This window comes from Podarcis bocagei (assembly GCF_964188305.1).
Source record: "Podarcis bocagei genome assembly, chromosome: 9".
Classification (NCBI taxonomy): domain Eukaryota; kingdom Metazoa; phylum Chordata; class Lepidosauria; order Squamata; family Lacertidae; genus Podarcis; species Podarcis bocagei.
Genome location: NC_138134.1, coordinates 51,874,447 through 51,902,160, shown reverse-complemented (window position 1 = coordinate 51,902,160; position 27,714 = coordinate 51,874,447). Strand labels below are relative to the sequence as shown.

At 40.0% G+C, this 27,714-nt stretch overlaps 1 protein-coding gene and 1 long non-coding RNA gene across 4 annotated transcripts; both read left to right on the top strand.

Moving 5' to 3' along the window:
* The first annotated feature begins 1,221 nt into the window (after positions 1 to 1,221).
* On the top strand, positions 1,222 to 23,439 carry MYOZ2 (myozenin 2). 3 transcript variants are annotated; one of them, XM_081208212.1, is made up of 6 exons: positions 1,222 to 1,387; positions 2,412 to 2,513; positions 9,537 to 9,706; positions 13,380 to 13,509; positions 16,245 to 16,428; positions 23,019 to 23,439. In XM_081208212.1, exons 2-6 carry the CDS (start codon positions 2,438 to 2,440, stop codon positions 23,251 to 23,253), a joined length of 795 nt encoding a protein of 264 aa, XP_081064338.1. In that variant the 5' UTR covers positions 1,222 to 1,387; positions 2,412 to 2,437; the 3' UTR covers positions 23,254 to 23,439. The 3 variants fall into 3 exon arrangements, with proteins under 3 accessions (XP_081064338.1, XP_081064340.1, XP_081064339.1); XM_081208214.1 differs by lacking the exon at positions 1,222 to 1,387 and having other exon boundaries at positions 2,427 to 2,540; XM_081208213.1 differs by lacking the exons at positions 1,222 to 1,387; positions 2,412 to 2,513 and adding an exon at positions 3,046 to 3,189.
* On the top strand, positions 1,932 to 27,364 carry LOC308594803. Its single transcript, XR_014011628.1, has 2 exons — positions 1,932 to 2,079; positions 24,272 to 27,364. It is a non-coding gene; the product is annotated as an uncharacterized lncRNA (long non-coding RNA).
* Positions 27,365 to 27,714: the final 350 nt, after the last annotated feature.

The window sequence follows — 27,714 nt, the reverse complement described above, 5'->3', positions numbered from 1 at the left end:
ATTCAACACACGAATTATGCAATTAAAGTGAGTTCTTTGTTAAGCTTAAAGGGCTGCATCAAAACACAAGGGTGGAAGCTGCCTTTAAGGGCTTCAGAGCTTTATAGGTCAACACAACAACTTGGAATTATATGGCTTGGGCAGGGGGACACACCGAAAACTGAAGTAGACACTGGAGTAGTGGTATAAGAAGCTTTCAGTGGTAAGCATTAACTGGTGATCTATCTGAAGGTAAAGGCCAGTTTCATGACTAGTGAATATAAATCTTGTGATGTCTAAAAGCATTTCATCTTTATTCAACACTAGAGGGTACTTCACAGGTCAGTTGCTCTAGGAAAGTGTAGAGGAACACGACATAGATTTTGTTATATAATTGCTGTGTGTTTATCAGTAGGATAGGCTTTCAGACATCAAGCTATCACTCTAGAACTGCCCGTTTTTAAAGAGTAAAGACAGAGGCTGATTTGTTCATCTCCAAAACTATAGCTGCATGATAACTGGATACAGCTTGCTTGGGATATCTGAGAAACTACTTCCCATTTCATTCCCCTGGAACAACTCACTATGAGATGCCAAGTATGGAGTATGCTGTCTTATCAAGCAACAATAGCTACCAAAAAAAACCAAGCATAACCACTTTAACGTGGTAAAACTAGCTGTATGCAAATAATCAAGTGTTCATTTAGCCTGAGCATGGAGGAAAGGACAGAAGCAGTGTGTAAAATGGAAGTTTAGGACTGTCATTTCCAGCAATTTGCATGTGATATAGGACTTTATTCTCACCACCACCCCCAACAAAGGAGAAAATGTTTTTTTCAGGGCAGACAACTCTGCAGAATCTTAAGTGCAGTCTTTGTTCAACACTAACTTTAGCTATTAGGCAGTATAGAAGCATGGTTTTATCTTTCAGCAAAGGATTAGTCCATTCCACTCCCATCAAATATAGTCTTTGCCATCCATATATTTAATTGACTGTATTTTAAAAATATCTTTCTTCTAAATTATAATGTGGAGATTATCATTCTCAAAAGTGATGATGGAACAAGCTGTACAACTATGAAGAAGTGTTCTATCAAATATTTCAACAAGCTGTGGAAGAGATACACACACTGTTGTGGTGCGTGCGGCAGAATCCTTTCTGTTCTCTTCTTTCGCCAGGAAGATATGAGTGGCTGGAGTGTTTGCTTCTATAAATAGTTACTTTATGTCAGTTAGATGCCAATCTTTTTGGAGAGGGTCAGTCCCCAGTTTGTCTTGGTACAAGGCATCATGCAGACCCAAGAACAAGCATAGAAATCACTCGGGACCGGATAGGTCATCCCCATTCATCACAAACTCCATAAACTTCACCCAAAGCATCAGCATCACTGTTCTCCAGAACAATAAGGTAAGTGTATTGTTTCCTGAAATAATCTGACATTGGTTGTCCTATGAGCCGGCCACTTCTAAACTTACGAACAGTAAATGGACAACATACAATTTCTTGCACTTGTTTTGCAATGCTTATTTCTCTAGATGGTTGCTGAATAACATGTGCTAGCTCAAAGATTTGACTATTTCATCAATTTTTGGAGGGTTTGTAAAAGATGTGGTGTTTCAGAGGCTTCAGGTAGGGAAATAACACTGAAGTCAGTCATGGATGAGTATATATCTATACAGTGGTACCTCAGGTTACATACACTTCAGGTTACAGACCCGCTAACCCAGAAATAGTGCCTCGGGTTAAGAACTTTGCTTCAGAATGAGAACAGAAATCGTGCTCCGGCAGCAGGAGGCCCCATTAGCTAAAGTGGTGATTCAGGTTAAGAACAGTTTCAGGTTAAGAACGGACCTCCGGAACGAATTACCGTATTTTTCGCTCTATAAGACGCACCAGACCACAAGACGCACCTAGTTTTTTGAGGAGGAAAACAAGGGAAAAAATATTCTGAACCTCAGAAGCCAGAACAGCAAGAGGGATCGCTGCGCAGTGAAAGCAGCAATCCCTCTTGCTGTTCTGGCTTCTGGGATAGCTGCGCAGCCTGCATTCACTCCATAAGACGCACACACATTTCCCCTTACTTTTTAGGAGGGAAAAAAGTGAGTCTTATAGAGCAAAAAATACGGTAAGTACTTAACCCGAGGTACCACTGTATATACAATATGGAAACTGATTGCCCATCCTTGTGAAGATAAGCAGGCATGCGAAGAGGTAAGAAGGCCCGTGTCACTGTGTCACGTAGTTCGCTTTGTACATTCAAGAAACAGTTGACTCGTTGGGGCTTCATATGCAGTGTTAGCACAACATGCATCCTTTCCTCTGTGTGCAAGAAACAGTTCCCGATAGCTGAAGTTAAAAACACAGAATATTATTCAGCTCCTGAGGCCATTACTGAATAGCATCAAAATGTCTCTTTCCCTTCTCCTTCTAGTAATAAAATCGCACCGGACTATTACAATGCTCTCACATTCTGACATGGTCAAAGAGAGGAAGCAGCAAGCATCCGCCATCATGAAAGAAATCCAGAGAAATGGTATAGCGTTAAATCCCTGTTATGACTGTATGTCCCTTGTCACTCTCTAACCTTTCTTTTTAATCTTATAGCATTAACTTTCTTACAGCTTTGCCTCTGGGTGTGCTGCCATAAATAATCTCATGGGGCTATCATGCTGCCTATGGTAACTAATCCTTTTGTAGTTGCCTCTTTTCATTTGAAAGCTATTTTCAGATGAACAACTGTTGTGGAGGAATGAAGTAATCTAACAGCTGATGTACATTCTGCCTGGGATTGACTTTCGGAATATTATTTGGGGAGGGGGGTTAATATGTCTGGATTCCCTATTACAGAACTATTCACGCAGGGAAGATGTATCTCTCCTCAGTTTCAGAGTTGTCTTTTGCATTTTCAAAAATTGCAACAAAAAAAACCCCCCGCAAGGATATTTGCAATATACGCTGTGTTTCAATTTCCGCCTCCACCCACTCAAAGCTGTCTGTAGTCTTATCCAACCATTCAAGGCGCAGTTCCCAACTAATCTCTGTTAAGAAATGTTTTGCAGTTGGGTTTTATGCCATCTTTGGAGGAGAATTCTGACAGGCTTGTTTGACTGATCTACATTTCCACAAGAAGCAGTAGGAAATATGGCTTACTATAGAGATGACCAAACCAGTGGAGCTAAGCAGCCTTTATCTGAAGACCGCTACTGAGGGTAGGCCCCCAGATCATAGCACCCTCTTCTCTTCACCCACCCCAAATGCTGAATCTCACACCTAAACACCCAAACATTCTTCAGTCAGTTTATGCACACATATTCACTCACATGCAAAACCAGGCTGTTCTTATCTAGTGGCTAGATAAGATTTTCCCCTGCCTCTTCCAGAAATGTCACTTGTCTGTCATTTTATTGGATGGGTTTGCTGTCTGACATTTCTCTATTAGAAACCAAGGCATATACACCCATAGCTCTATGGCTCCCAGTTTTGCTAGTACACCCTGATTATTATATTATTATTATTATTATTATTATTATTATTATTATTATTATTATTATTATTATTATTATTTTGAAATTTCACTATTAGTTTTTTGGAGTAAGATGATGTGTGATCGTAAACTTTAATAATCACATACAAGTTTATGTCAGCTAAATGTGAAAAAGTGTTTCCTGAAATGGTCAAGAATTCTGCATTTTGAAGTTAATATTACAAAAATCTGCTTGACTAGGCATTCCCCCACTGGCTTGTTTGTGATATCATAAGCCCTGTTAGAGAGCAGGAGAAAATCCAGTGACCTGCCTTTTCAGGAGACTCAGCCAAGGCCTGTTTCTATCTCAAGGGCTGGTCTGTTTTCAGATTTTTCCTTCCCTCATACCAGTGCAAGCTGGCAGGGAGATGGGTTTTGCAAAAGTTTTCCAAAGACTTCAAGTGTTCTGTGGTTAATTTATTTCCTGGTTTCATCGTATGTTAGGGCAATGCCATATGGCCCCATTTCTGAATGTATTTCCATTCAGCCCAGATAGGATATGCACATGGGAAAGTGGTCATTTGAATACCATATGCTCAGATCCTCGCTTGCACTGTCTGTGGACTGGAAACAGAACCTAAAACTAGTAATATAAAATGGTCCTGTGAACATGAAAGTCCACTTTTCTGGGTGACATGAATCCAGCAATTGTAAAACTCAGCTCTGAAGTTCCCTTTGAATTTGCAAACTGAAGGCAGATAGACACATACTTCATAGAGACTCCCATTGCATAATTTTTCTCCCTCATACTAGGGCTGCCACCATTTAACCTGGCATCCTATGGACATAGCTGTCAACTTTTCCCTTTTCTTGCGAGGAATCCTTTTGGGAATAAGGGAATTTCCCTTAAAAAGGGGGGAAAGTTGACAGCTATGCCCATGGACAGTCGGCCATTTCATGCAGCCATGGATCAAAACAATTAGGCCATCAAGAGGTTTGCTGTGACCACAGCAAAAGCATGTGCAGCTAGTTACACTGTGTTAATTATTTTAATTATTAAATACGAAACTGGAAAAGGGATCATAGTGCCTAAGAGTTATTACGGCCCCTTATTAGCTCACATAGGAATTTTATTTTCAGAATGGGTATGACAACACATCTATTTCTATTGGGGGGGGGAGTATCCTTATTCATTCTCTCTCTTTTGAAGCGTTGTTGCTCTCTAGTGCTGCAAAACACATAGGTCCAAATTCAAAAGCTTCCCTTTCTCTAGTGGAAGGAGTCATCAGTGAAAGGAAGCGATCCAAGCCATAATTTTGTAATGAAAGGCAGAACACATTGAAGTTTCTTCAGATCACATAATCATAGAATTGTAGGGTTGGAAGGGACTATGAGAGTCATCTAGTCCAAACCTCTGCAATGCAGGAACTTTTTTGCCCAACGTGGTGGCCCAAACCCACAACTTTAAGATTCAGAGCCTCATGCTCTACTGACTGAGCTATAATTCAACCATAAATAATACCCTGGTTCTGTCCCTTTAATCTGATGAGCAGATTTAATAATAATATTAATAATAATAATAATGGTGGAAATTTGGTTTTATTATTTAATAATGGAGAAAACTTGTTTTTTAAAAAAATAATAGGGAAAAGGACATCTTAAACATTTTTAATGTGAAACTTTCTTATTTTAATTAAGTAATTCCACCAATCAAATCACCCTGTCCAATGTGTTTCAGTAAATGCATGTGTTGTGTTTAGGAGCCAGATGTAAAATATTATAATAAGCCCAATCTGTTGACTGGCTTTTTCCTTTATATTATATTATTTCCTTTATATCCACTAAATCATTTTGTTTCACATAGGAAGTGCTGTAATCTTTCCAGAGAAAGATAAATTCATCCTCCCTCTGGCAAAATCTGAATTTCTCACCATAAACTTCATCTTTTCCCCATCATACAAATTTGTGTTCATATTATTTTTTTTTTGGAATGAAGATAAACAACATCAACATAGTGTGATGTTTATGACGGTGTAAACTGCATTAGACCTGAAGAATTGCTTAATTAACTGTAGAATTCTGTATAAGTCTACTCAGAAATGAGCCTGTTTGAGTTCAATAGGACTTTCCTGGGAGTAGGGATGGAGAAGAAATTTGATGCAGTTTGCTTTTAAAGATGAACTTCCTTAATTTACACTTTCCAGAACAATATGGGAACCAGAACACAACTAACCTTCAAAATCTGCACTTCTCTGAATTTTGTAATGCAATTCCCCAGCCAAGTAATATGTAAAATAGAAATAAAAAGGCATATACTAGGGTAAAGTGTGTATAAAAATGTGTACAATAGTAAAATAAAATCATACAAAATGCATTACTGTATATAAATGCAAAAATTAAAACACTAAGGAAAATTGCATACAAAAATGTGTATTTTAGAATAAATTCAAAATAAAATGCTGATAAATTTTCGTGAGGACATAACATCCCTGCCCCCCTCCCACAAAATGTTGTGGAAATGTAGAGGGCTGAACTGTCTATTGGAAAAATTAGAAATGTAGGGAAATGAAAATGGACAAATCCACCCATTCTTACCCAGGAGTAAGTCCTAGGTATATGTGCCTAGAACTGCCAATTAAATTGAACAAGCCCATTGATTTGACTGGGTCTACTGCTCCATGGCTGACAGAAGTCAGTAGGAATCCTTCTATTTTGGGTTCTCATGTGAATTTCCTATATGAGATTGGCTTCCTCTTGTCTCCACCTTTTCTTCTCCTCATCCTCTTTGCACTTAGCTAACATCAGACAAGATCTATGCACAGCTTAATTGAAACAGACTGCAGAATTATGTTTTAATTGACAGAAGGCTCAAATTAATCTCACACTTAACATTTCTGGGAAGCTGCCTAGACACACAAAGTGGTTTAAATCCTCACTTGAAACATGAGATGACTAATGAAAGTTCTGGATCAGAAAGGCCGAGAGAAGCATGTGTTTGAGGGATTAATCAAGTTCAAATATATAATGTTCACTAGCAAGCGATGTACAAGAGGTCAGTCTGCAAAAGCCAGCAAACCCTGTTTTATTAAGACAAGAGACGTTGTGCAGTGCAATCTCAAGCATGTTTATTCCAGGGTACACCCCACAAAGTTCAGTAGGGGCTTTAATCCCTAGTAAGTGTGTTTAGGATTACAGCCTAAAGCAGTGAGTCCAGACCTAAACCCAAATGCCATTTTGAAATCTGAAAGTATTTTTGATTTTCGGTTGGAATAAGTTGATTATGGTACAGAAAGAGAATATTATCCAGAAGTATACATATCGCTCATAGGCACCATGGTTTAGCAGCTGGATTCTAATGTGCCAATGCTTTATTTGCTGTAATCTTATGCTACGATGTTACAAATCACCTTGGGGAATTTTGCTGTAGGATTTTATTCATTAGTTATTTTGATGGTATAAATGTAAATTCTTATACTGAAGGATAGCATAAGCACAAATTCTTACAGAAAAACAAATATGCAACTGACTGCTACCAGTTCTTTTGAAATCTCTTGTCCTCAACCCTGTGCACATCTACACGGAAATAAATCCTACTGAGTTTAGTGGAATATACTGACAAATAAACACACATAGGATTTGCAGCATTTTTTAAGAAATAAGATATAGTTTTCCAACTATAGTCAAGCTGTTTGAATGAATGCTTGGTTCTTATTCACAGAAATAATGCTTAGTGGCTTCAATCACCAACTCCAGCCCGGAAAATCAGGGATCGCTGTTGATGTAACAACACTTGCACATGCATTTTCCCAGATACATATGCCAGCTTATCACTCAGCTCTTTGTCAGTGGCAAGTAAGAATTTTCTCCAGGTGGCCAGGCAGGGAAATTTCTTTGTATGAGAAATCAGTCATTTGAGGAATGAGGGAGGACTGTGGATATGCCACAAATGACTTGTGTTGGTATGTATAGGCAGACAAGCTAGTAAAATGTTTTGTGAGCTACTGACTTCTCTGAACTTATTTCTAAATCTGTGATCAGCATTCTTAGCTCTTACAATACTGGTCAACTGTTAGGCAGTCAGGATGGGTAAGGAGATTGGCTCTGGTTCTGGTTTCACTTGCCTGAAAGCTGATCTGGGGATTACTGTATTTTTCCGTCTATAAGACGCTCCCATGTATAAGATTCCCACTATTTTGGGGGACTCAGATTTAATAAAATGGGGGGATGATGTATCTGTGTATGACACCCCCTAATTTTTGACATTATTTTTTTAGGGGGGAAACCTAGTCTTATACACAAAAAAATGCGGTAAATGAGGGGAGAACTGTGTACACCACTTTAAGATCCTTGGAGAAAAAGGTGGAATATAAAGGCTATAAATAAATAAATCAGTCCATCTAGAGAGCAACATGTGCTGTATGGTCTGCAAGGGAAGCAAAACTCACTCACTTGCACCCCGCATACAGAATGTAGTTAAATGTTGAGCTTTTGCACTGTTAGGCAGCAGAGACAATACATTACCCTTCATTGTTGTTTCAGCACTCTGAGAATTGCTCCCTGCAAGTTTCATAACACCACATTAATTAACACAGCTTATTAACCTTCTTCATGCTACACAGGATGTCCTGCTGTTGTTTTTGAGGTCTGAACTTACCCAACTCAAAACACATTTTCTGAGTTTTTGTTCATCGCTATTTACATTTGAAAGAGGACTGCCAGACTAAAACCACACTTACTTTCTGGAAGATTCATTTTGAGTTTCTCCCACTTTCCTGTGGAAAATACCAACTGGCTGGCTGGCCAGGGAAAAACATTTGGGGATAATTCAAGATTCATGAGACAGAAATTTAAAAATAAAGAGGATTTGTCTGTGGAAAAAATAGTATTTCCTCCTATAAAATAAAATGACAGAGACCCTGATCCCATAGTTTTATGTACCTGAGAGGTGGTACATAAAAGAGCTTTTCTCCGATAGAGCTCTGATTGCATTCTTTGACTGGGAGGTGGGAAAACTCAGTCCATATTTTCTAGATCTGGCGTCCCCAATATGGCACCAGTGGGTACCCTCAGAGACACCCACTTGCAACCTGCCAAGGCCTTCTGGGCCTCCCATAACAGTGTAGAAACTGGATGTCCCAGTTCAAGTATCATCCAGTCAAAGTTAAGTGCTTTGAGGACTCATACATATCAATGGACACAATTAATGTCAGCAGTGGACTGAGATATTCAGTTAAACAAAAAATCCATTGAGTGCTCCTCATTGGCCACCCAAATGACTCCAGAAAACCCACAAGTCAATCCAATCCAAATCTTTATTATTGTCATAGCATGAAGGCAATAGCTCACCACCCTAACTGTTGCTTTGGGGTAACTGGAATTCAGTGGGATCTATATTATTCTATAGTAAGAGCTGCTTGACCGTGTAACAAACTTCCACGAGAGGTGGTGGACGGTTTCTTTGGTGGTTTTTAAGCAGAGGTTGGATGGCCACCTGTCATGTATTATTTAATTGAAATACCTGCATTGCAGGTGGTTGGACTAGATGACCCTCAGGGTCCCTTCCCACGCTACAATTCTATTATCCTGCCTCTGAACATGGAGATTCTATGGACCAATGCCACACAAAGGTGTCCAGTTGTCATCAGTGCACCACTGATACTTTTCTGGAGCCCAGAGACCACTGAGTGACTCAGTCCCTGCCATTTTCCCCTCATGGTTTGCATGTGTGGGCTGTGTATCCTAGCATCCCATGCATCCTATCAACATGAATCTTTGGTTTAATCTAGACTACATATGTTGGTTTCATGAATTTATGAAGTGAGAGTTGCTGTATGGAAGTAACAGCCTTTTCTCTCCCAAATCCCCATTGGGTTTCTGTGGCAAGTAAAAACCGTTTGCACGTTCTCATGATGTCTATGGGTGAAAAAGTCCGCTGATGGTCTCTTGCTTAAGGGATCACACCCAGCTTTGCTTTGCCTCTGTTGAACCCTCCCACTGAAATCAACAGAATTTACCAGAGCTTAACTTTAGCTGAATCATACCAATTACCTGGAAGAATTTTTCTAAGAAATGTGTACTTATATTATTTTGCAGAATCACCTGGAATAGACCTTGGAAAAAAGGTCAGTATCCCCAGGGACATCATGTTGGAAGAGTTGTCATTGTTAAGTAACAGAGGAGCGCGGCTATTCAAGATGCGCCAACGGAGATCTGACAAATACACATATGAAAATCTTCACTTTTTATCCAGCAAGCCAAGAAATGTGAGTATTTCACACTCTATCACTTTTTTGTGCATGTCTGGCCTGCACAATTAGTGACTCATCAAAGTGAATCTCAAGGGGCAAGAACAAGAATCTCAAGGGGCTTAAAAAGGTCTGTCTGCCGTTCATTCTGTTTAATAGCTAGAAGTACTACAGTCCTGAATATTAGATGTAAAACAAGATACTACTATCATAAGCCACTGCAGACAAGGGATAAAGCAATCTGATTTCAGCATGGAAGGACAGGATATGAGGTAGCAGAGAACAGTTAAGAGCCCAGAAACTCTGATAGCAAAGGGCAGAAGGAAGTAGACTAGAATAAAAGGTGAGAACACTAAATCACAAAAAAATAAACAAGCATATGCTGCCCTTAGTCCTTTGGGAAGAAGGCAGGGTAATAATAATAATAATAATAATAATAATAATAATAATAATAATAATAATAATATAGAAGCAAGGGCAAGAGATAGGAACCATACAGATAGGAAGAAATAGCAATGGATACGTCAAAAATATGACAAATTTTTATTATTGTTGAAAGGCTACCAAGCAAAGCCTCATACAAAAAAATTAGATTGCAGCCAGGTCCTGCACCCAGTTTGCAGTCCAAAAGGCAAAGTAAGATTGTGAAAGGAAGGGGTATAATAGGAAAGGAACCGGAACTGAAATGAGATAATAAGCAAAAACCAGAGAAAACAACAAATATTCAGGTGTAGTTTAAAATAAAATAAAAAAATGATGGAGGTGTTCTGACATCAGGAGGCAGGGCATTCCAGGGATAAGGAACAAAAAGAGGAAAGGGGTACAAATAAGAGATAAGATTTTGCGGTTGACAAGAAGCAAAGTACTACTAGGCCATAAAGAATGAGGACTAGAGCTATGCAATCAGAAAGATAAGAAGCAGGAGTTTTGAGATATTTATAAACTACTAAAGGAAGATTAGATTGGGTCTGATAAGAAAATGGAAGAGCAGAAAGAAGAAGAGAAGAATGGGTAAACTTAGGGTACAAGACAAACTAAATGTGTTGTGGAACCTAAAATAGGAGGAAAGTGACTGAAGATTATTATCTTATGCCAGAGAGCATTATAATGATCAAATCTAGACAGTATAAGGGTATTAAACAGGGTCCGTACAGTATCAATTGAAACAAAAAGTGAAACTGACACGCCGGTTTATCTGTCCAAAAGCCACAATTCCACAACACAATGGGTATTGCATTGTGAAAAGAACCTTAGAAAATGGGACAAAAGTGCTAATATCATAATGAGGGAAACAAGCACAATGTTTCCCCATGTCTGAATGCACCCTTAGACTTAGGGGGCTACAGAGGCAATCTAAGAACTGGAAAGGACACCATACCAGGACTCGAGAAGATGGGCTCAATCTTTTGCTGTCAGTTGAAATGCATTGACGTGGTGTAGCTTACAGTTCTCGTTGCCAGATATATGGGAAACGATCATCACTCACAAGTGGCAAAGCACCAAGTTATTCAGGTCAGTTCAAACAAATGCCAGTAAAAACATCTCTGCATTCCAGAGAGACAAAGGGGTTGCTTTGCTGCCTTTTTTAGGTGGAAGCTATTTTAGAAAACTAGCTTAACACTCTGTGCATAAACTGCTATATTTCCACCCCTCAGTCCCTATAGTTTTACCTCCAAAACCCATATCATAACTACATGCACTAGCCTAGGGATTCTAAAGCTGGAATCCACAGTATACTTAAGTCACATCCATAGCATACAGTTAAAGCAGTACAAGTATTATGCCACTTTCAGTCACCATGACTTCCCCACAAAGAAATGGGAACTGTAGTTTGCTAAGGGTGCTGAGAGTTGTTACGATTTTTTTAATTGTTTCCTTTGCAGTAGATGCATTGAAAGGGGCTGCACTAAATGACCCTCTAGGGCTATTCAGACCACATTTCTATGATGCTATGGTATATAGGTAAATATTTTTTAAAGAAAATAAAAATAGGACACTCCTGTTTCCCTCACAGAGCTACAGTTCCCATTGTGGTTTAACAATCAACTCTTCACAAACTACAGTTCCCAGATCCCTTTGAGGAAGCCATGACTGTTAAAGTGTTAAAGACAAAGGTTTTAAATTTATGGTGCAGATGTTGCCCTGCTGGGTAACAACTAGGGGGTAAATTACATTAAAACACACTATTTTGAGTAAACATGGAAACAACTGCATTGTAAATCTTGTGCTATGTCAAGGCTCCTATGGGTGGACAAAATCTGTTTGAATTTCTCAGTCAAGGACTCTTGTTTTAAAGCCTTGTTTGTATTTCTCTCCCCCCCCCCATACCTACAGAAAATTGTCCTCAAAGGCAGCCTATACTTACAAACCTTTTCATTTCAATGTCATGGCTAAAATAAGGTTCTGACTTTTTAGAGCGCTCTAATTCTATGTTAAAGAAACAGTGATTAAGGCTTCGGATGCAGCTATGGAACTAATGACCCAGCAGAAAGAATGGCTCACTCCAGCCTGTCATTAATCTTTGTGAAGTGGCCTGCACTAAGGTTATTATCATGATTACAAATTGAGGTGTCATTGCGGGAATTCATTATGGATACTGCTTAGGGATAAAGCCAATATTTAGGTGTCCAAGTGAGGTAAGCATGACCAAACACAAAGGAAGATAGAATTCTTTAACAGATGGGGAATTTCAGCTGCATGGGGAGAGAGGGGAAGCTGCCAATCAAGCCAACAGGCAAATTCCATCTTGGGGGGATATTTCCATCCTAAATATTACAGCAGTTACTTATCATCCCCAATTTTCTTTCATCACTCAGAAACGTCATTTGTTCTATGTGCGAGTCCTACTTGGCGGAAACCATCAGAGCCCTCTCAATTGCTGGAGCTATTAGACAGCTTTGTGACTAGATGTTTTATTAAATTCAAGGTCTTCTTAGAGTTACTCTCTGACATCACAAAGGTGTTGCAGGAAATGTGCTAATACATCTCCCAACGTATTTTTTCTTTTGCTAAGACAAACAAGGAAGGGCAATTTGGGTCAGGGCTGCTGCACTTGGGGAGGAGGGGCCATTCTAGAATGCTTTCCCCTCCAAAGTTAATAGCAACTTTGTGGGGTGGGGTGTGTGTGTATGAATCAGGGTCATGGTGTCAAGGAAGGAAGGTTATAACCCCTCCCCCCCATTATGTACCTGGATCCAAACTGAATCAGGGCACTTAAAGTAGTGAGGTTTCTGGAATAAGGTCTGTTTGTTTTGTTGGGGACAGTGAGTACATCATTTTAAAATTAGGGCACCATCTGACAGCCTTTGCTTCAGGAAAAAGGATATTTTAAGAGATAACTTGTTTCCCTAGAGCACAAGAGGCCTATCATTCCCAACTTGCCAGATACTTTCTATTCCAGCTTTAGAAAGCCAATTAATCTCTGTGGCATCTTCATCCCACAAGTCTAAAACAAGAATAACACTTCAGCAGTTCAACGGGGTGCTTGTGAGTATGTGGTGCTCAGACAGCAGAATACGAAGGCCAAAAAAAAAAAAGTGGTCAGGAAAAAAGAAGATGCTTGAACAAAGCATTTAGTGTATCAGTTTGCCAGTTAAGAAGCACCAAGGAACCAGGACACTGTTTTCAGCAGTCCTTTGGCGTCTCTGTTATGAACCTGATAGCTGTGCTATTTCTTATCATTCAAATGCAGCGCAGCGAGGTCATACAGTGCATTCAGTTGGATGCTAGCAGCATGGAGGCAGCTCAAGAGCATGCGCCAACAACACCTCCTAATACCCCCGATCCACGGAGTCCACCGAACCCCGAAACCCTTGCCCCAGGTAAGCCACCGTGGAATATCCCAGCCAGACAAACCTCTTATTTTCTGGGCAAAGTAAAAACAATCAAAATTCTTCCATAGAGGAGACCTACTGTGTGGTATCTTTAGTGGAAGCATAGATGAGTCACCTATGACCTCTGTGAGATAGCCAAGGCAAAAGGGGCAAAAGTTACCACATGATAACTCTACCTTCACTGCTTTCCAACACATAAATCTGCCATTAAAATTGATGACGTATCAGCAGCACAATATGAAGTAGTCCCATGTGAATCAAGGTTGATTTTTGCATGAGGGTCATTCTCCCCAACCCTTTCACTCATAGTCCAGAGTGCAAAATAAGTCATTTGTACGTGCAATTCTTTTCAGCCCTTTTTATTGTACAATTTTAAATCACCTTGAAATTTCCATGAAAAGCAATTCATAAAATGGCATTAAAATAGATCATGTCCCATGTTGCCATCATAATAGCAGCAGTTACTGGTTTAGGTCACACTAGGATTTACCTCTATACAATCTACAGCACTTATTATGGAAATATAAATGCCCTGGTACAAAAGTTCAAGCTTGAAGCAGGAGGTTTGGTTTATTCTTCTGCATTTATTGTGCTAAAACCTGTGAAGGCCCAATTCAGTGAGATTATATCTTTGAGTTACTATCTGTAGAATGTTGGCACAAAGTTCTTCGGCATGGATCTACTAAATGTGTAGCTTCTTTATTTGAAACCAACCATAAATGAATAGATCTTATTAAAAAGGTCAGGGGAGGTCACACAAACAGAGTTATCTTATGCACAACAAAGCTCTGCAAATCTATCTGTCTGTTTTGGTTGTTAGGGGAAATCTTTCAGCGGATGCAGACTTGACCAATTATACAATATTTAGCGTGAAAGAATGTTTGAAAGAAAACCCTTATACAAGAGTAAATAGGAGGACAATTTGGCTCTCTGGTAGCAAGAACATTTTATACAGTAGCAAGGACACGAGTTTCCTTTATCTAGAGGCACTGAGCAACAAAGAAGTCTTTTCTTTGTCTGCCCTTTTCTAAACAAGAGCTGAGAGATTTATGGGGGCATAATTTGTAAACTGATCACAGCCTTTTCGCCACTTGTGCGACTGCCGCATAATGGATTCAGCACCATATTTATGTATAGATTTATTTAATTAAGGCTGGAATCCTACACAAACTTCCCTGAAAGTAAACTCTGTTGTGCACAGTGAAACTTACACACAAGAAAGCACACATAAGAATCTGCTGTTATGATGTGTACATTGTACCAATTACATGCCCTCTTGGAAGCTCAATGTTAACTGGCCAAACACATGCTTAAATAGCTGGAGGCTACATGTCATCATAAATGTTTTGAAAATTTGATTGGCTCGTGTTGAATGGGCTTTCCCCTCTCTTATAGATGCGTGCATGCCTTGCAAAGATGTGTGGATAAATAGGAGTCAGTGCATTTTTAAAAAAAATAATAATAATGTTGTCTTGGCTTCCCTCCCTAGTTGCCTTTACTCATAGAATCTTAGAGCTGGAAGGGACCCAAGGGACATCTAGACCAACCCCCCCCCATGCAGGAATATTGCCTACTCATCACATACTGCACACTTATTTTCTTCTGAATCCCACAATGATTTCCTCTCTCTCTCTCCATTTCTTTCCCTATGCTTCAGGCAAGCTGCCTGTCTTTTAGATTTTATTTTTCAAATATCTTCCAAGTTGATATGATTAGACATTTGTTTCACACCTTATTATTATTTTAAAACCCTCAACAAGTTGTTTTTTTTAAAAAAAAACTTTAAAAACTGCTCTGGGGTGTGAAGAGCCAGTGGCTTCATGACATCTCAGGAGCCAGCCAATCAGCTTTGTGCATACTGTAGTTGGTTTCTGCTGGAAACTAGCCAAACCTGCTTCTCCTGGTCTGGATCTTACAGGGCAGATTTTACATCTGAGCAATGTGATCTGAATGAGGTTCCACAACAGTTTGGCCACACTAGTTACATGTGTCTGTATATACACTTATTTATTTCCTTATGTAAATATCTGTAAGCCACATGTCCCTAACAAGTCCACCCAAAGTGGAGAACAAAATACAACCATAAAAATACAAACATATTATAATAAAAACTTTTTAAATCCCAGAAGCTACACCAACCAACAGTACAATAAAATATAATCCAGTCTTTTCCAGAGCCATCATAAAAGACATCAATTAAAAGCCATTTGAAACAGGTGGGCTTTTTAAAGCCTTTAAAAAAACTTAAAGTTTACTTGATGTGTTTTGTAGTTTGCTTTGCCCCTGTGTGTTACAAAGTGAGATCACTGCAGGTAAATCTCCAGGTTTTACAGTGTATTTTGAATATGTGTTAAATATGCCAGTGTTGCATATAAAAAAAGTTTGAGTACATGAGACGAGAGTTTTCCACTCACAGTCTTCTACCTTTCTCTCCATCACCCAAGATATATTTGTCTAATACTGCCACAGCTGAAATTCTATTAAATCCTTAGACTTTTCTTGCCAGAGTTAATCCATTGTTTACAACAGAATTTAGAAGAGCAGCATTGAGGATTGTGGCTGAAACCACAATCTTAATCAAATGATCTTTAAGTGACAATTATTGTAGAATGTCTTATGCGGTGCCTAGGGGACATGGTGAGAATGAGTTGGAATGTTGCGTGAGACAGTTGGGAGGTTGCTACTGCAAAATCCAAACACTGTGTATAATTTTCCTCTCGAAGGATATTCTGGACCACTGAAGACAATTCCTCCTGAGAGGTTCAACACTACATCTGTGCCAAAGTACTATCAATCACCTTGGATTGAAGCCATCAGCAACGACCCAGAGCTGTTGGAGGCCTTATACCCCAAACTCTTTAAGCCTGAAGCAAAGCCAGAGCTGCCTGACTTTAAGAGCTTTAACAGGTAATTTTGACCAATAAATAAATAAATAAACAAACACCAAGTTTTATAAGAGATGGATTTGTGTGGAAACTGTGGCTTAGAGACTAAGACAAAAGAATGGAAGAAAGTTTGCAGAAAGAAAGTTTCCCCTCCCCCCCTCGCACTGCACCCCATCACACATAGTTCAAGGGGGGCCCCTAAGCCTCCAGAGAAGCTTCGGGGAGAACTGAAAACTTTTCTTCTGTATATTTAATTCCATTAATGTATCAAGCCCCTCACCCTTTGATCCAGGATTACACTAAATTCAGGAACTAACTCGTATGTGTACACCATCAGTCTTAGAATGAACAGAATAGGCTGTATCGCACGCTGAGATTCCCCTACACTAGAGGTGCCACAACCACTATTTTGTCTGCCATGAGGCCAATGAGTAAGACCAGTTAAGACCTTGGCACACATATATTTATAGGCATTATATCCTCCCTCTATCTCTTGGTTTATAGATATGCAAATTGTGGTTTGGGAGTTGGGATCTAATCCCACAAAGATCTGAGGCAGGCGCAGTTGCCACACATGTTCCTCTCTGTCCCTTAGGGAATCTGAGAGCTGACAACGTCACTAGATAATCTTTCGTCAACAAGAAGCTGAATTTCTGCGCTTGTTTATACCTTTTTTTATAAAACCCCACATTTTCAGACTTTTTAAAACCAGCAAAAAGCTGGTGAAATTCTTGTGAAAATAAAATCTAGGTACAGTATTGCATACAAAGAGCCGAGTGTGCTAACGGCAAGAGATGAACAGAGAAAGAAAATGTTTACGTTTCAAATGGTGTCCTCTGGCTTTTAGCAGAAGCTCTAGACATGTTGACATTGACTGGAAGTATTTTGGGAACATTTTTACAAAACACCCAGGCTGTGGCGCATGCTTATTCAAACTTGATACAGTAATTTCATTTATTGAAACAGTGCGTGTGGTGTGTGTGTGTTTTTCTCCCCTTTAATGAATAGCTTGCATTTAATTCCAAGTGACTAACACAACACAAAAAATCCTTTCAGAAAGCCAAAAGGTAGCAGTCCATTGCTACAGAAAACAGGAAGCAGGCACTGCATGCCTTTAGCAGCTGGTCAAGACTAGTATTTCCATTCTGCAGAATCAAAAGAAGCAAATGTCTCAAAGTAAGGAGTGAGGTGGCTGGCAAGTGGAGCCCTACCACATTGTACCTGGCATAGAGATAACGACAATCTGGTCAGCCATTATCAACAGGGAGCCTCTGATTCCTCCTGCAGCTGCCACCAACTTCTCTCATAGACTGCCAAGATCCACCCTCATTCAGAAGGCTATGCAGTGGGGGGGGGGGAACACATGGGCAGCGTAAAGTTGGGTAGCTGTTTTTTGCCACCTTGGAGCCACGCAGTAGGATGAGGAAGGGGGAGAGGAAGACGCCATATATGGCCAAACCTGGTACTGGCTGTTCTTCCCGAGGATATGGTCCCTTCATAAAATGATGCAACAGATGCTGATGGAAGTGATCTCATAATTGCATAAGCTATGAATCAAGACAAAGGCCCCATTCAGTTGTAACAAAACGATATGGCTTGTTGTTGTTACAAGACCAGGCTGGGGGTGAACCTTGAGCTCACGTACCCCCCTTCCCCACACAAACAAAGAAGCGCAGTGGGGAGCAAGCAAGTCTGAGGCTTATCCTGACACACTCTCACAAGAACAAACCATGGTTTTCTACAGCTGAGTGTCCTGTGACACTTAAAGGCAAAGGGTACAGTACAGCTAATGCTGAACATGCCCGTCTATCTCCCATAGGGTCTAAGCTGGAGTGAAAAGTGTGTAACTCGGCTGTGTTGTGCTGTAAGGCTACGAACCTGACCACAGGTGGCCTCACTGAAGCCACTAAGATTTACTGTATTGGCCTGAATATAAGCCACACTTTCCCACACTTTAAGTGCAGCTTATATTCGTGACCTTACAGTATGCAGCCAGGAGCGCGGGGCAAACTGCAACAGGAGCGCGGTGAAGTAGCACCCACCCCATATGTAGTCCCCTGTCCTCTCCCCCAAGGCCGGGAAGGAAGAGAGCGAGGAAGGGAAAAAGCCGTCAGCAACACAGCATGCCCCCCCCCGGCCAGCATGCAGTTAGGAGCAGCAAGGAATGAAGCGGCTTATACTGGGGTCTTTTATCTCCCCCCCCCCTTCAATTTTAAAGGTGCAGCTTATGTTCGGGTGCAGCTTATATTCAGGCCAATACGGTAATAAGCCTAGTTGTTCTCAAGACCCCAACTCCTCTGATATTATTTTACTGATAACCTGAGTCTTTCTGTGCAAGAGCCTACTTTGAAATCATGGAAATGGTGGGAGTAAAGAAGCCCAACAAGGAACTTAGAGCAAATTTGGGGCAGGGAGGGGAACACACCAAACATACAGTTAAGACAACCCAGCTGGAATTGTGGGAAACTGAAAGCAATGATTGGGGTGGGGTGAGAACAGGGCAAGTATTTTAAACCAAAGCAAAAACCCACAACTCCTCACATATATTTCTTTCTGTCAGATTTCTACTTGGCTGCATATAAGAGTCCAACAACCAAATGCCTATTTTTAGGCTCTATACTCTCTAGTCATTGTAAGTAATTAATTTGATTACTGTTTCGGGGAAAATGCAGAAAATGACATCACCTTCAACAGACCCCAGTGATATAATAGTGACACCACTCTTTCAGTGAGTCAGGCCCTTCTGCTGGCGTTGTGTCACTGCAGGAAGAAATATTTCCAGGAATTGTAATTCTGGGTTTTTCACATCAGACACAGACTCATTCCTGATCATCGAACTGTGAAGGCCAACTCCCACTTCTGAACCTGTTTTTTTAAAAAAAGCTTTACACCAGGAAAGCAATGTGTGTTTCTAATCAGCTGCTATTATTGACTTTAATAGAATGGGCTCAGATAAAAAGACTGAATTCAGCTGCAACATCCCCTCAGTTATCAGGCACTACCATATTGGTGTAGTGTTCACATCCGGCTGTGACAATTCATAACAAACCTGGAATGGATTCAGAAGACAGCTAAAAGGATCCAAGAGACCTAGGAGGAAAATGTTATTTATTATTACTTCATTTATTTATTTTTGAAAAAATGTATGAGTCACAGTCTCTGCCACAATAGGACCCAAACCAATGCACAGCACCTCAAACAACAAAAGCCATAAAAGGCAGCATAAAACACACTAAAACTATAAAGCAGTCAAAACACACAAAGCAGTTGCTGAAATAAGGTCAGGATGATCTAAACCCGATAAGCAGCATCAGCAGAAAAAAGTAAATAAACTATGTAATCCTAAATGTTTGTTTAGAAATGTCTTACTGAATTCAATGGGACTTCCACTTAGGTGGGTATAGGATTGCAGACCAAGCAACTCAAAGTCCTGGAAACAACTTTCAAAACAAAACAAAACAAAACAAAACAAAAAGTGAGAAGATTATTCACTTGGCAGCAAAAAGAAATAAAAATTCAAGTGGATATTTGTGGGACAAGTGTTCCAGCATATGGACACTGAATTTGACCCATCCTCTCTGAGAGAGAAACAAGATGTTACATTAATGATGAGAATACAATTAGTACACACCTTTGTTACATCAGCAGTAATTTTGGTAGAGCTTGATCACCTCAGAACTGTGTGGAATGTGGCGGGCAAGTTCAGCGCTCTCTGTGCTATGGTTCTGACAAAAGTTACTTTTCTGATATTTGTATGTCAAGGGAAACCCCCACTGGTGCCAGTGGGAGCTTCCCTTGAAATCCAAACAGCAGCATCAGAGACAAGATGTTGAGACTGCGGCAGGAAAAGATAAGGGTTAAACTCTTCATCCCCATGGACTGAAGGCTGCCCACCTGTCTCCACTGCTGCTATTCACATAACAACAAAAATACTTTTTAATGACATTCACACAATTAATAGATGCCTAGTTTGGCCCAGACAGAGGGAACAGGCATCATGTTGGCCATTATTACTAATTATTATTATTATTATTACTACTACTACTACCCTGCCTTTTCCCTAATAGGAAACCTGTGTTATCCTTGACTTAAGGCACCTCAAAATTATGCAATGAATTGGGGAGGAAATTTCCTCCACCTTTATTATCATTTTTCCCAAGAAGGAAAACTATCCAAAAGAAGAACCCTTGGTGAGAAGTGAGGCACCACAGAATGCCTGGATGTAACAAGAAGCAGGCTTGACTGGTTATGCCTCCCTCCCTTGTCAGTGAAGCAAAGTTCCCCTCCTGAAATGGATTGTTTTCAAAGCACTAGAAGGAATCCAGTCCATCTGGAAGTTGTTCTGTGTTACTGCACTGAATGCAGCAGCCCAACTCCTCAAGCTGCAAAACCATCACCTGCAGGTTGCCATGTACTGCATATGCGCCACAAGCTTTTAAGCCACTGATTCCACAATAGTCATTTATCCAAATCTGCATCCTTTTCTTCTATTGCAATGTAAAGTTGCTTTCCCCACACTGACTGCTTGGTAGCAACTGCTTTTTGCAAGAACTGCTAAACACTGTTGTTGACCATACCAAGAAGGGGGGGAATGACGGGGGGGGGGCAGAAATAAGGTACAAGAAATATAGTGGTGTTGAGGAAGGGCTGTAGCTCAGTGGTAGAGCATGTGCTTTGCAAGTGAAAGGTTCCAGGTTCATCTCTAGCGTCTCTACACAAGGCTGGGAGAGATCCCTGTCTGAAATCTTGGAGACCCGCTGCCAGTCATTGTCGACATTGCTGAGCTAAATGGATCCATGATCTAATCCAGTACAGTGGTACCTCAGGTTACATGTGCTTCAGGTTACAGACTCTGTTAACCCAGAAATAGTGCTTCAGGTTAAGAACATTGCTTCAGGATGAGAACAGAAATCGTGCTCCGGCGGGCCGGCGGCAGCAGGAGGCCCCATTAGCTAAAGTGGTGCTTCAGGTTAAGAACAGTTTCAGGTTAAGTACGGACCTCTGGAACGAATTAAGTACTTAACCTGAGGTACCACTGTAGCAGCCAGCTTCCCATGTTTCCATTAGAAGAAAAAAGTTAAAACTGGATACCACCTCCTTCAAATGTTTTATCAGTTCACAAAGACCAACACTGGGGCTCTCTGGGCTAGATTTGAAACATAGGAACTGAACTGCATTTCATGAAACACACAACAATGATTGTGTTCTAACCTACAATTATATGTGATTAATCATTCCTGGTTGTTGTGTAACTGCATTGCATATGTATGGTCACCTGCTTTCGCAAGTCACAAAACTGGGAAATGAACCTAAGCTCAGGCTAATATTTTTTTTGCTGTGTAAAAGACCTGCACTTCTCTATTACAATCAACAAGCTTTATTATGCTGGGTTTTGATTGTATACAATGAGTCAGATTCAAATTACATGTTTTGCTTTCATAAAATGTAGGGCATTACAACTCCTTGACATCATCCAAATGATTGCTTCAGAAGATTTACTCTTGAACTTGAACTAATTAATTACTCTGCTCTTCTTTATGTTGATCCCTATCCAGAAAACGTGTATTCTGAACATTTCATCTAGTTGTAACACATTTTGTTTTTAAGAAGGTACTTCTTTTAAAATATTAGAAAGCTATTTCCTGACCATTCAGAAATCTGCCTGTAATATCCAAGGCTGAAGGTTATGAGGAGCCAGACAGCTCATGTGTATATTTTTGGCAATGTCATTAGGAAACAATGACAATATGTTATGAAATAGAACTTACATATGAAGCTGTCTTAAAATGAGTCAAAGCATTGCTCCATCTAGACTAGGACTGTCGTCTCTGACCATTTCTATTAAGAGATTACAGTGGTACCTTGGGTTACAGATGCTTCAGGTTACAGACTCCGCTAACCCAGAAATAGTACCTTGGGTTAAGAACTTTGCTGCAGGATGAGAGCAGAAATCGTGCTCTGGCGGCATGGCGGCAGTGGGAGGCCCCATTAGCTAAAGTGGTGCTTCAGGTTAAGAACAGTTTCAGGTTAAGAACAGACCTCCGGAACGAATTAAGTACTTAACCCAAGGTACCACTGTAGTTACACACACCTATGCACCAATGAGTTTCAACTACAGTATTAACTTCTCTAAAGCAATTCAGCTGAATTGTTCAAGGTTTTTCTGTAAGGTAGCATGCTTATTTCCATTCAAATCATCATTATTAGAGAGAATGGAATAGTAAATCCCTTACATCTACAGTTCTTGCAGTGGTTTATTGTCTGATGCACACTGAACTCCTCCTGTCTTCTCTCAGTGACGTGGTTTGTTCCAGTGTTGCTAGACTTGATGAGATATCTGCATCACCTTGGTCAGCTCACACTCCTTCTACCACAGTTCCACCCCAGGTGTAAAATCGGAACGCTAGTGCCCTACTTCAAAAGGTTGCCATGAGGATTAGTGAGATAACGGCTACCTACCTACTAAAAAGTACTACAGAGGAAACCAGTAACAAGTGCTTCAAAAGAAAAACCATATGAATGTTCTGAAATACCCCTTTTAATTGTAGGTTCAAAGCAGAGTGAGTATATGTTTTGATTCACCTTTCCTTTACTCTTGTCCCCGTCGTCCAGAGTTGCCACTCCTTTTGGTGGTTTTGAGAGAGCATCGAAACTGGTTAAGTTCAAGGTACCAGATTTCAACTTCCTCCTGCTAAATGATCCACGATTTATGGTCCTTGCCAATCCTCTTTCTACCAGGCGGTCTTTCAACAGGACTCCTAAAGGATGGACCTCTGAGAATATTCCCATAATGATAACTATACACCCTACAGAGGTAAATGGTGTTCCAGAAACAGATGATCTGTGAAGAGAGAGTGGAGCACTCCACACACATCAGAATCAGTCTGGTGATACTCTGATCTTTCAACATGTGCTATATCATTTTCTTATGCAGCTAAAATGTAATACCATCTGATGCTGTTAACAGTTTCTGAAGTTAAGTTTGTTCTACTAACACAAATAAAATAACTTGCCCATTACCTTTGAAAAACTAGTTTTGCCTCTCTCTCTTTTATTTCTCTAGCTCCTCTTTGCTCTTTCTGTTCATTGAAATAATATCTGGCTTGATTTTACATTGTTGCATTTTCCTATTAAAAGGGGAAGTGATAAAAATTATACTTTCATGTTACTAGTTTATTTGTCAATTCTGTTTTGGGCAGACTTGCTTACAGAGATACTGGCAGAACTGTGAAATAAAAATATTTGGCTATTGATTCTATGAAGGAAATGTGGTCTTCTGCCATCCTCTGTGAAAATCAATTTATTACTGAGTGTTATTCTGAACAAGGTGTGTCTATATAAACAGGAATAAAAACAATATGTGTAAATAAAACAAAATAGAAGATTAAATGCTTGAGAAACTCTCCCAGTGTAAACGCATATGTTTGTTTAACCGATACATACAGCAGTTTAACAGCATAGGATTAGCATAAAATGTTGCTGTGAATGATACAAGAATGGACTGAAATTTTACCAAAAAAGCACCAAAAAAGCACTAGATCATGTTTAAAGTAAAATAAGGGGAATATATATCAAAGAACAATGCTAATTCCTTATTCAGAAAGTAACATATTTTGCATGAAGGAATAGTTACAGTATTTTTCGCTCTATAAGACGCACCAGACCACAAGATGCACCTAGTTTTTGGAGAAGGAAAACAAGAAAGAAAATATTATGAATCTCAGAAACCAGAACAGCAAGAGGGATCGCTGCGCAGTGAAAGCAGCAATCCCTCTTGCTGTTCTGGCTTCTGTGATAGCTGCGCAGCCTGCATTCGCTCCATAAGATGCACACACATTTCCCCTTACTTTTTAGGAGGGAAAAAGTGAGTCTTATAGAGCAAAAAATACGGCAATTGAATCTTTTAAAAATGTATATTAGAGACAATAAAACCTTTGCATATTGTTTCCAAAACAGTGTAAAGTTGCATTTTAATATAAGTTTAATTTGATTAAGCCAATTGTGAATGTTTGCAGCTTTAATAACTTTTTGTGTACATAAGATCAATTTTGAAAGTGCACTTTAAAACAAAATTTGCCATCAGCCTTCAGGTTGATGCTCACATTATACTCTTGCAGATGCTTGCAGACACTGAGGTCCCATGTGTCAGGAAAGACGTCGTTTGCATCATAGCATCATGCAGATCTTATTTGTGTATGGATCTGCACATGGCTGGGATCCCCAGCAGTTGGCAGAGTTATGCAGTTGCACAAGTAATATCTACATGTGACAGGCCTTATAAAAATGACATCATCTAAGTTAAGCATTGATTAAGTAAATGAAATGCTTTAGGAGACTTGTGTTTTCAAGACCAGTTTTGCTGTGATAGTGATGCATGCTGCTGCGTCAATAGTGAAACGAGGACCAGGTGCAATAGAGGTGACATAATAAAAGTAACAACAAAGTCTTGCGGCACCTGAAAGGCGAGCAAATTTACTGTGATGTAAGCTTGCTCATGGTCAGGAGCCCACTTCATCAGTTGAATGACGTGGTCACCTACGTGATACGTGTGAAACAGAGAATGTGAAACTTGTGAAGGAGGAAGAATGTTGAATCAATGGATAACAAATGAGAATACACCATAAAAGTAATGAATGGGACGCGCCTTTTCCCCTGCTTTTACGGAGGATACACGCACAGGTCACATTTGAACTTCTGCGCTACAAAATATGGTCTGTAAATTCACAGACCTCAAGTTCTAATTTTATTGTGAAGGAGCACCAGGAACCAACACTGCTCTGGAGAATAAAGCAGGCACCAATCTGTAAGAGCTCTTAAGCCACTGGGGAATGAAAACATGTCCACAGATGGGAGGAGAGTCCCAGCACTATTAGCTCATAACAACTCCTGATTGCAAAGGGAGGAGCAGAGCCTCTCTGTTGGCTCCCAGATCATCCTTTGATCCCTTCTCTAGGCAAGAAGCCACCAGCTCCTACTTGCTGCTCAGGCCTCCTACATTTCCTCTAGCCTTGATTTGTCCCTTGCTTCTGCTTCTCTGGACCAAGACGCCGCCAACTGTACTCCAGCCTGGTTCCTGATTTGCTTTTTGCTTCAGTTGCATGCAAACGACTCATTTCCTTCTAGCATTCACCATGATTGGGTCCCCTCCCAATCTTTTGTCAAAACCACAATCATCGCAAACCATTCTAGATTGTTCAGAGTGGCTGGGCCAACCCAGTCGGATGGGCAGCTAATAATACTAATACTAATACTAATACTAATACTAATACTAATACTAATACTAATACTAATAAAGCAGTGCCTAGATAATGCTTCAGGTGGCCAGTTATTTTTTGCTAAAAAAGAGGAAATGCATCACCAACAAAAAAGAGACTCAAGGATGGCACCAATTTGTATGTAATTTGCATGAGTTAATGTATATGCATAGATACAAAATAATTGCTATAATTTCAAAAGAAATGCATCTCACCATAGAGGTGAACAAGACTGTGGCCAAGTGAGCTGTGTGTGTGTCCAGTATGCTCCCCAGGAAACCCAGCTAGATGGGCAGGGTATAAATAAACTTATTATTATTATTATTAGTTGAAGGGCAACTTCCAGGCTTCCCTAGTCTCCCTTCTTAGGATTATTTTCAAATCACATTTGGGATCAGACCATCTTCCTCATATAGGTCACCTTCACCGCCCTCTTTAATGCAGGACTATGACCATCCTAATCCTGCTCTTGCACTGAGTTTCTCATGTCTTTGATATTGTACACATGCTATCTGTGTTGCAGATGCATGCTGGCAAATGAGCTCATTTGTGGAGTTTTCAAGAGTGAACTGAATTGACTATGGAGTTCAATCCTTTGCATGTTTACCCAGAAGTAAGACTCACAGAGATTCCATGGGCCTATTTATTTACTTAGAAAGTTTTTGTCTACTTAATAAAATCACCACCACCATCATCATTGCATTGTTCCAACTTTCTGATGTTTGCCCCCCTGCCCCCCAGCTCCTTTGGGAGGAAGGGTGGGATAGAAATGTAATAAATATATAAAGAGCAATATTCGATAACATTTCATTAAAGCAGATAAAGACAAAATGCAACTAAACATCACAAATAGCACAGGGTACAAAATAAAACAAAAATCAAGCGTCCAGAAAGCCAGGGTAAACATATATATATATATATAGAGAGAGAGGTCATTACTGCCTCCGCTTCACAAATTACTCATGGGAGGGCATTTAAATAGATGGGTGCTGTCCACCAAGAAGGCTTGCTTCTGTGTTGTCACCTGTGACAATCTGCTGGTGGATCTCCTTGGAAGAGCTTAATGATTAGATTGCTCTCTAGCAGGGGAGATGGTTTACTAGGTCTCCTGATCCCAAGTTGTTTAGGGGTTTTAAATGTCAACAAAACTTTGAACTTGGATCAACAGGGAATAGGCAGCCATTGCATTAGCAAGCCCTCCGAAAGTCACTCATGCCATACACTTTAAGCGCATTTAAAGCCCATGGCTTCCCTGAAGGAATCCTGGGAACTATAGTTTACTTCTCATAGACTTACAATTCACAGCACCCTTAACCAGTTACAGTTCCCAGGATTCTCTGGGGAAAGCCAAATGCTTTAAATATATGGTGTGGATGTTACCCAATGCAAGGGGACCTTAATTTAATGGGAACTGGATCCTCTTACACTCCAAGCAGAAGAACCAAATTATTACCTCGATAATTGCACAAAAAGGTGGCTATCAATACCATTCCTAATCTATGGTAATGCAGTTTCCCACAGGTGGGTGAAAAGGCAGGACTGATACTATGTAATGCTTGCATAATGTGTTATTCCCTGGAGTTTTCCATATTAAACATGTAAACCAGTGTAATCCTAATTATGGGTGCACTTTTCTCATGTCCCAATTATTTACAATCTATGATTTGTGGTTATGAAAATAAACAAAAATTGCTTTCCATACAATGTGTGCTTTATTTCATTCAAATATGTCTTAATAGGACATAATACGAATAGGGGAGTAACAAAAGCAGAGAGACATTGGCACTTCCTCCTCTAAAAGGGAGAAGTTGTGTCAATGAGATATTTGGGATTGTCCACTTCTTAATGGGCTACTTCCTAAATCTGTCCCATTCAGAAACTCAGATTTTGCCCCCAGAAAAAGCCCAGCTGCTTGCTCTACCATACCACAGACAAATAATCATTCACAACACAGGAGAAACTGAAGTTATTTATTTATGGCCTTTATATACTGGCCTTTAGTTAAAAAATATCTGAGTGGCTTACAAAAATCAGTCATCATTTAGGGTTGAGGC

What these genes read in the sequence shown, in the direction of transcription:
- MYOZ2 (XM_081208212.1), top strand. Translation starts at nt 2,438, where the DNA reads ATGCTCTCACATTCTGACATGGTCAAAGAGAGGAAGCAGCAAGCATCC. An exon ending in TATCCAGCAAGCCAAGAAAT is followed by an intron (nt 9,707 to 13,379) that starts GTGAGTATTTCA and finishes ATTCAAATGCAG; the next exon opens with CGCAGCGAGGTCATACAGTG. An exon ending in CCCCGAAACCCTTGCCCCAG is followed by an intron (nt 13,510 to 16,244) that starts GTAAGCCACCGT and finishes TTCCTCTCGAAG; the next exon opens with GATATTCTGGACCACTGAAG.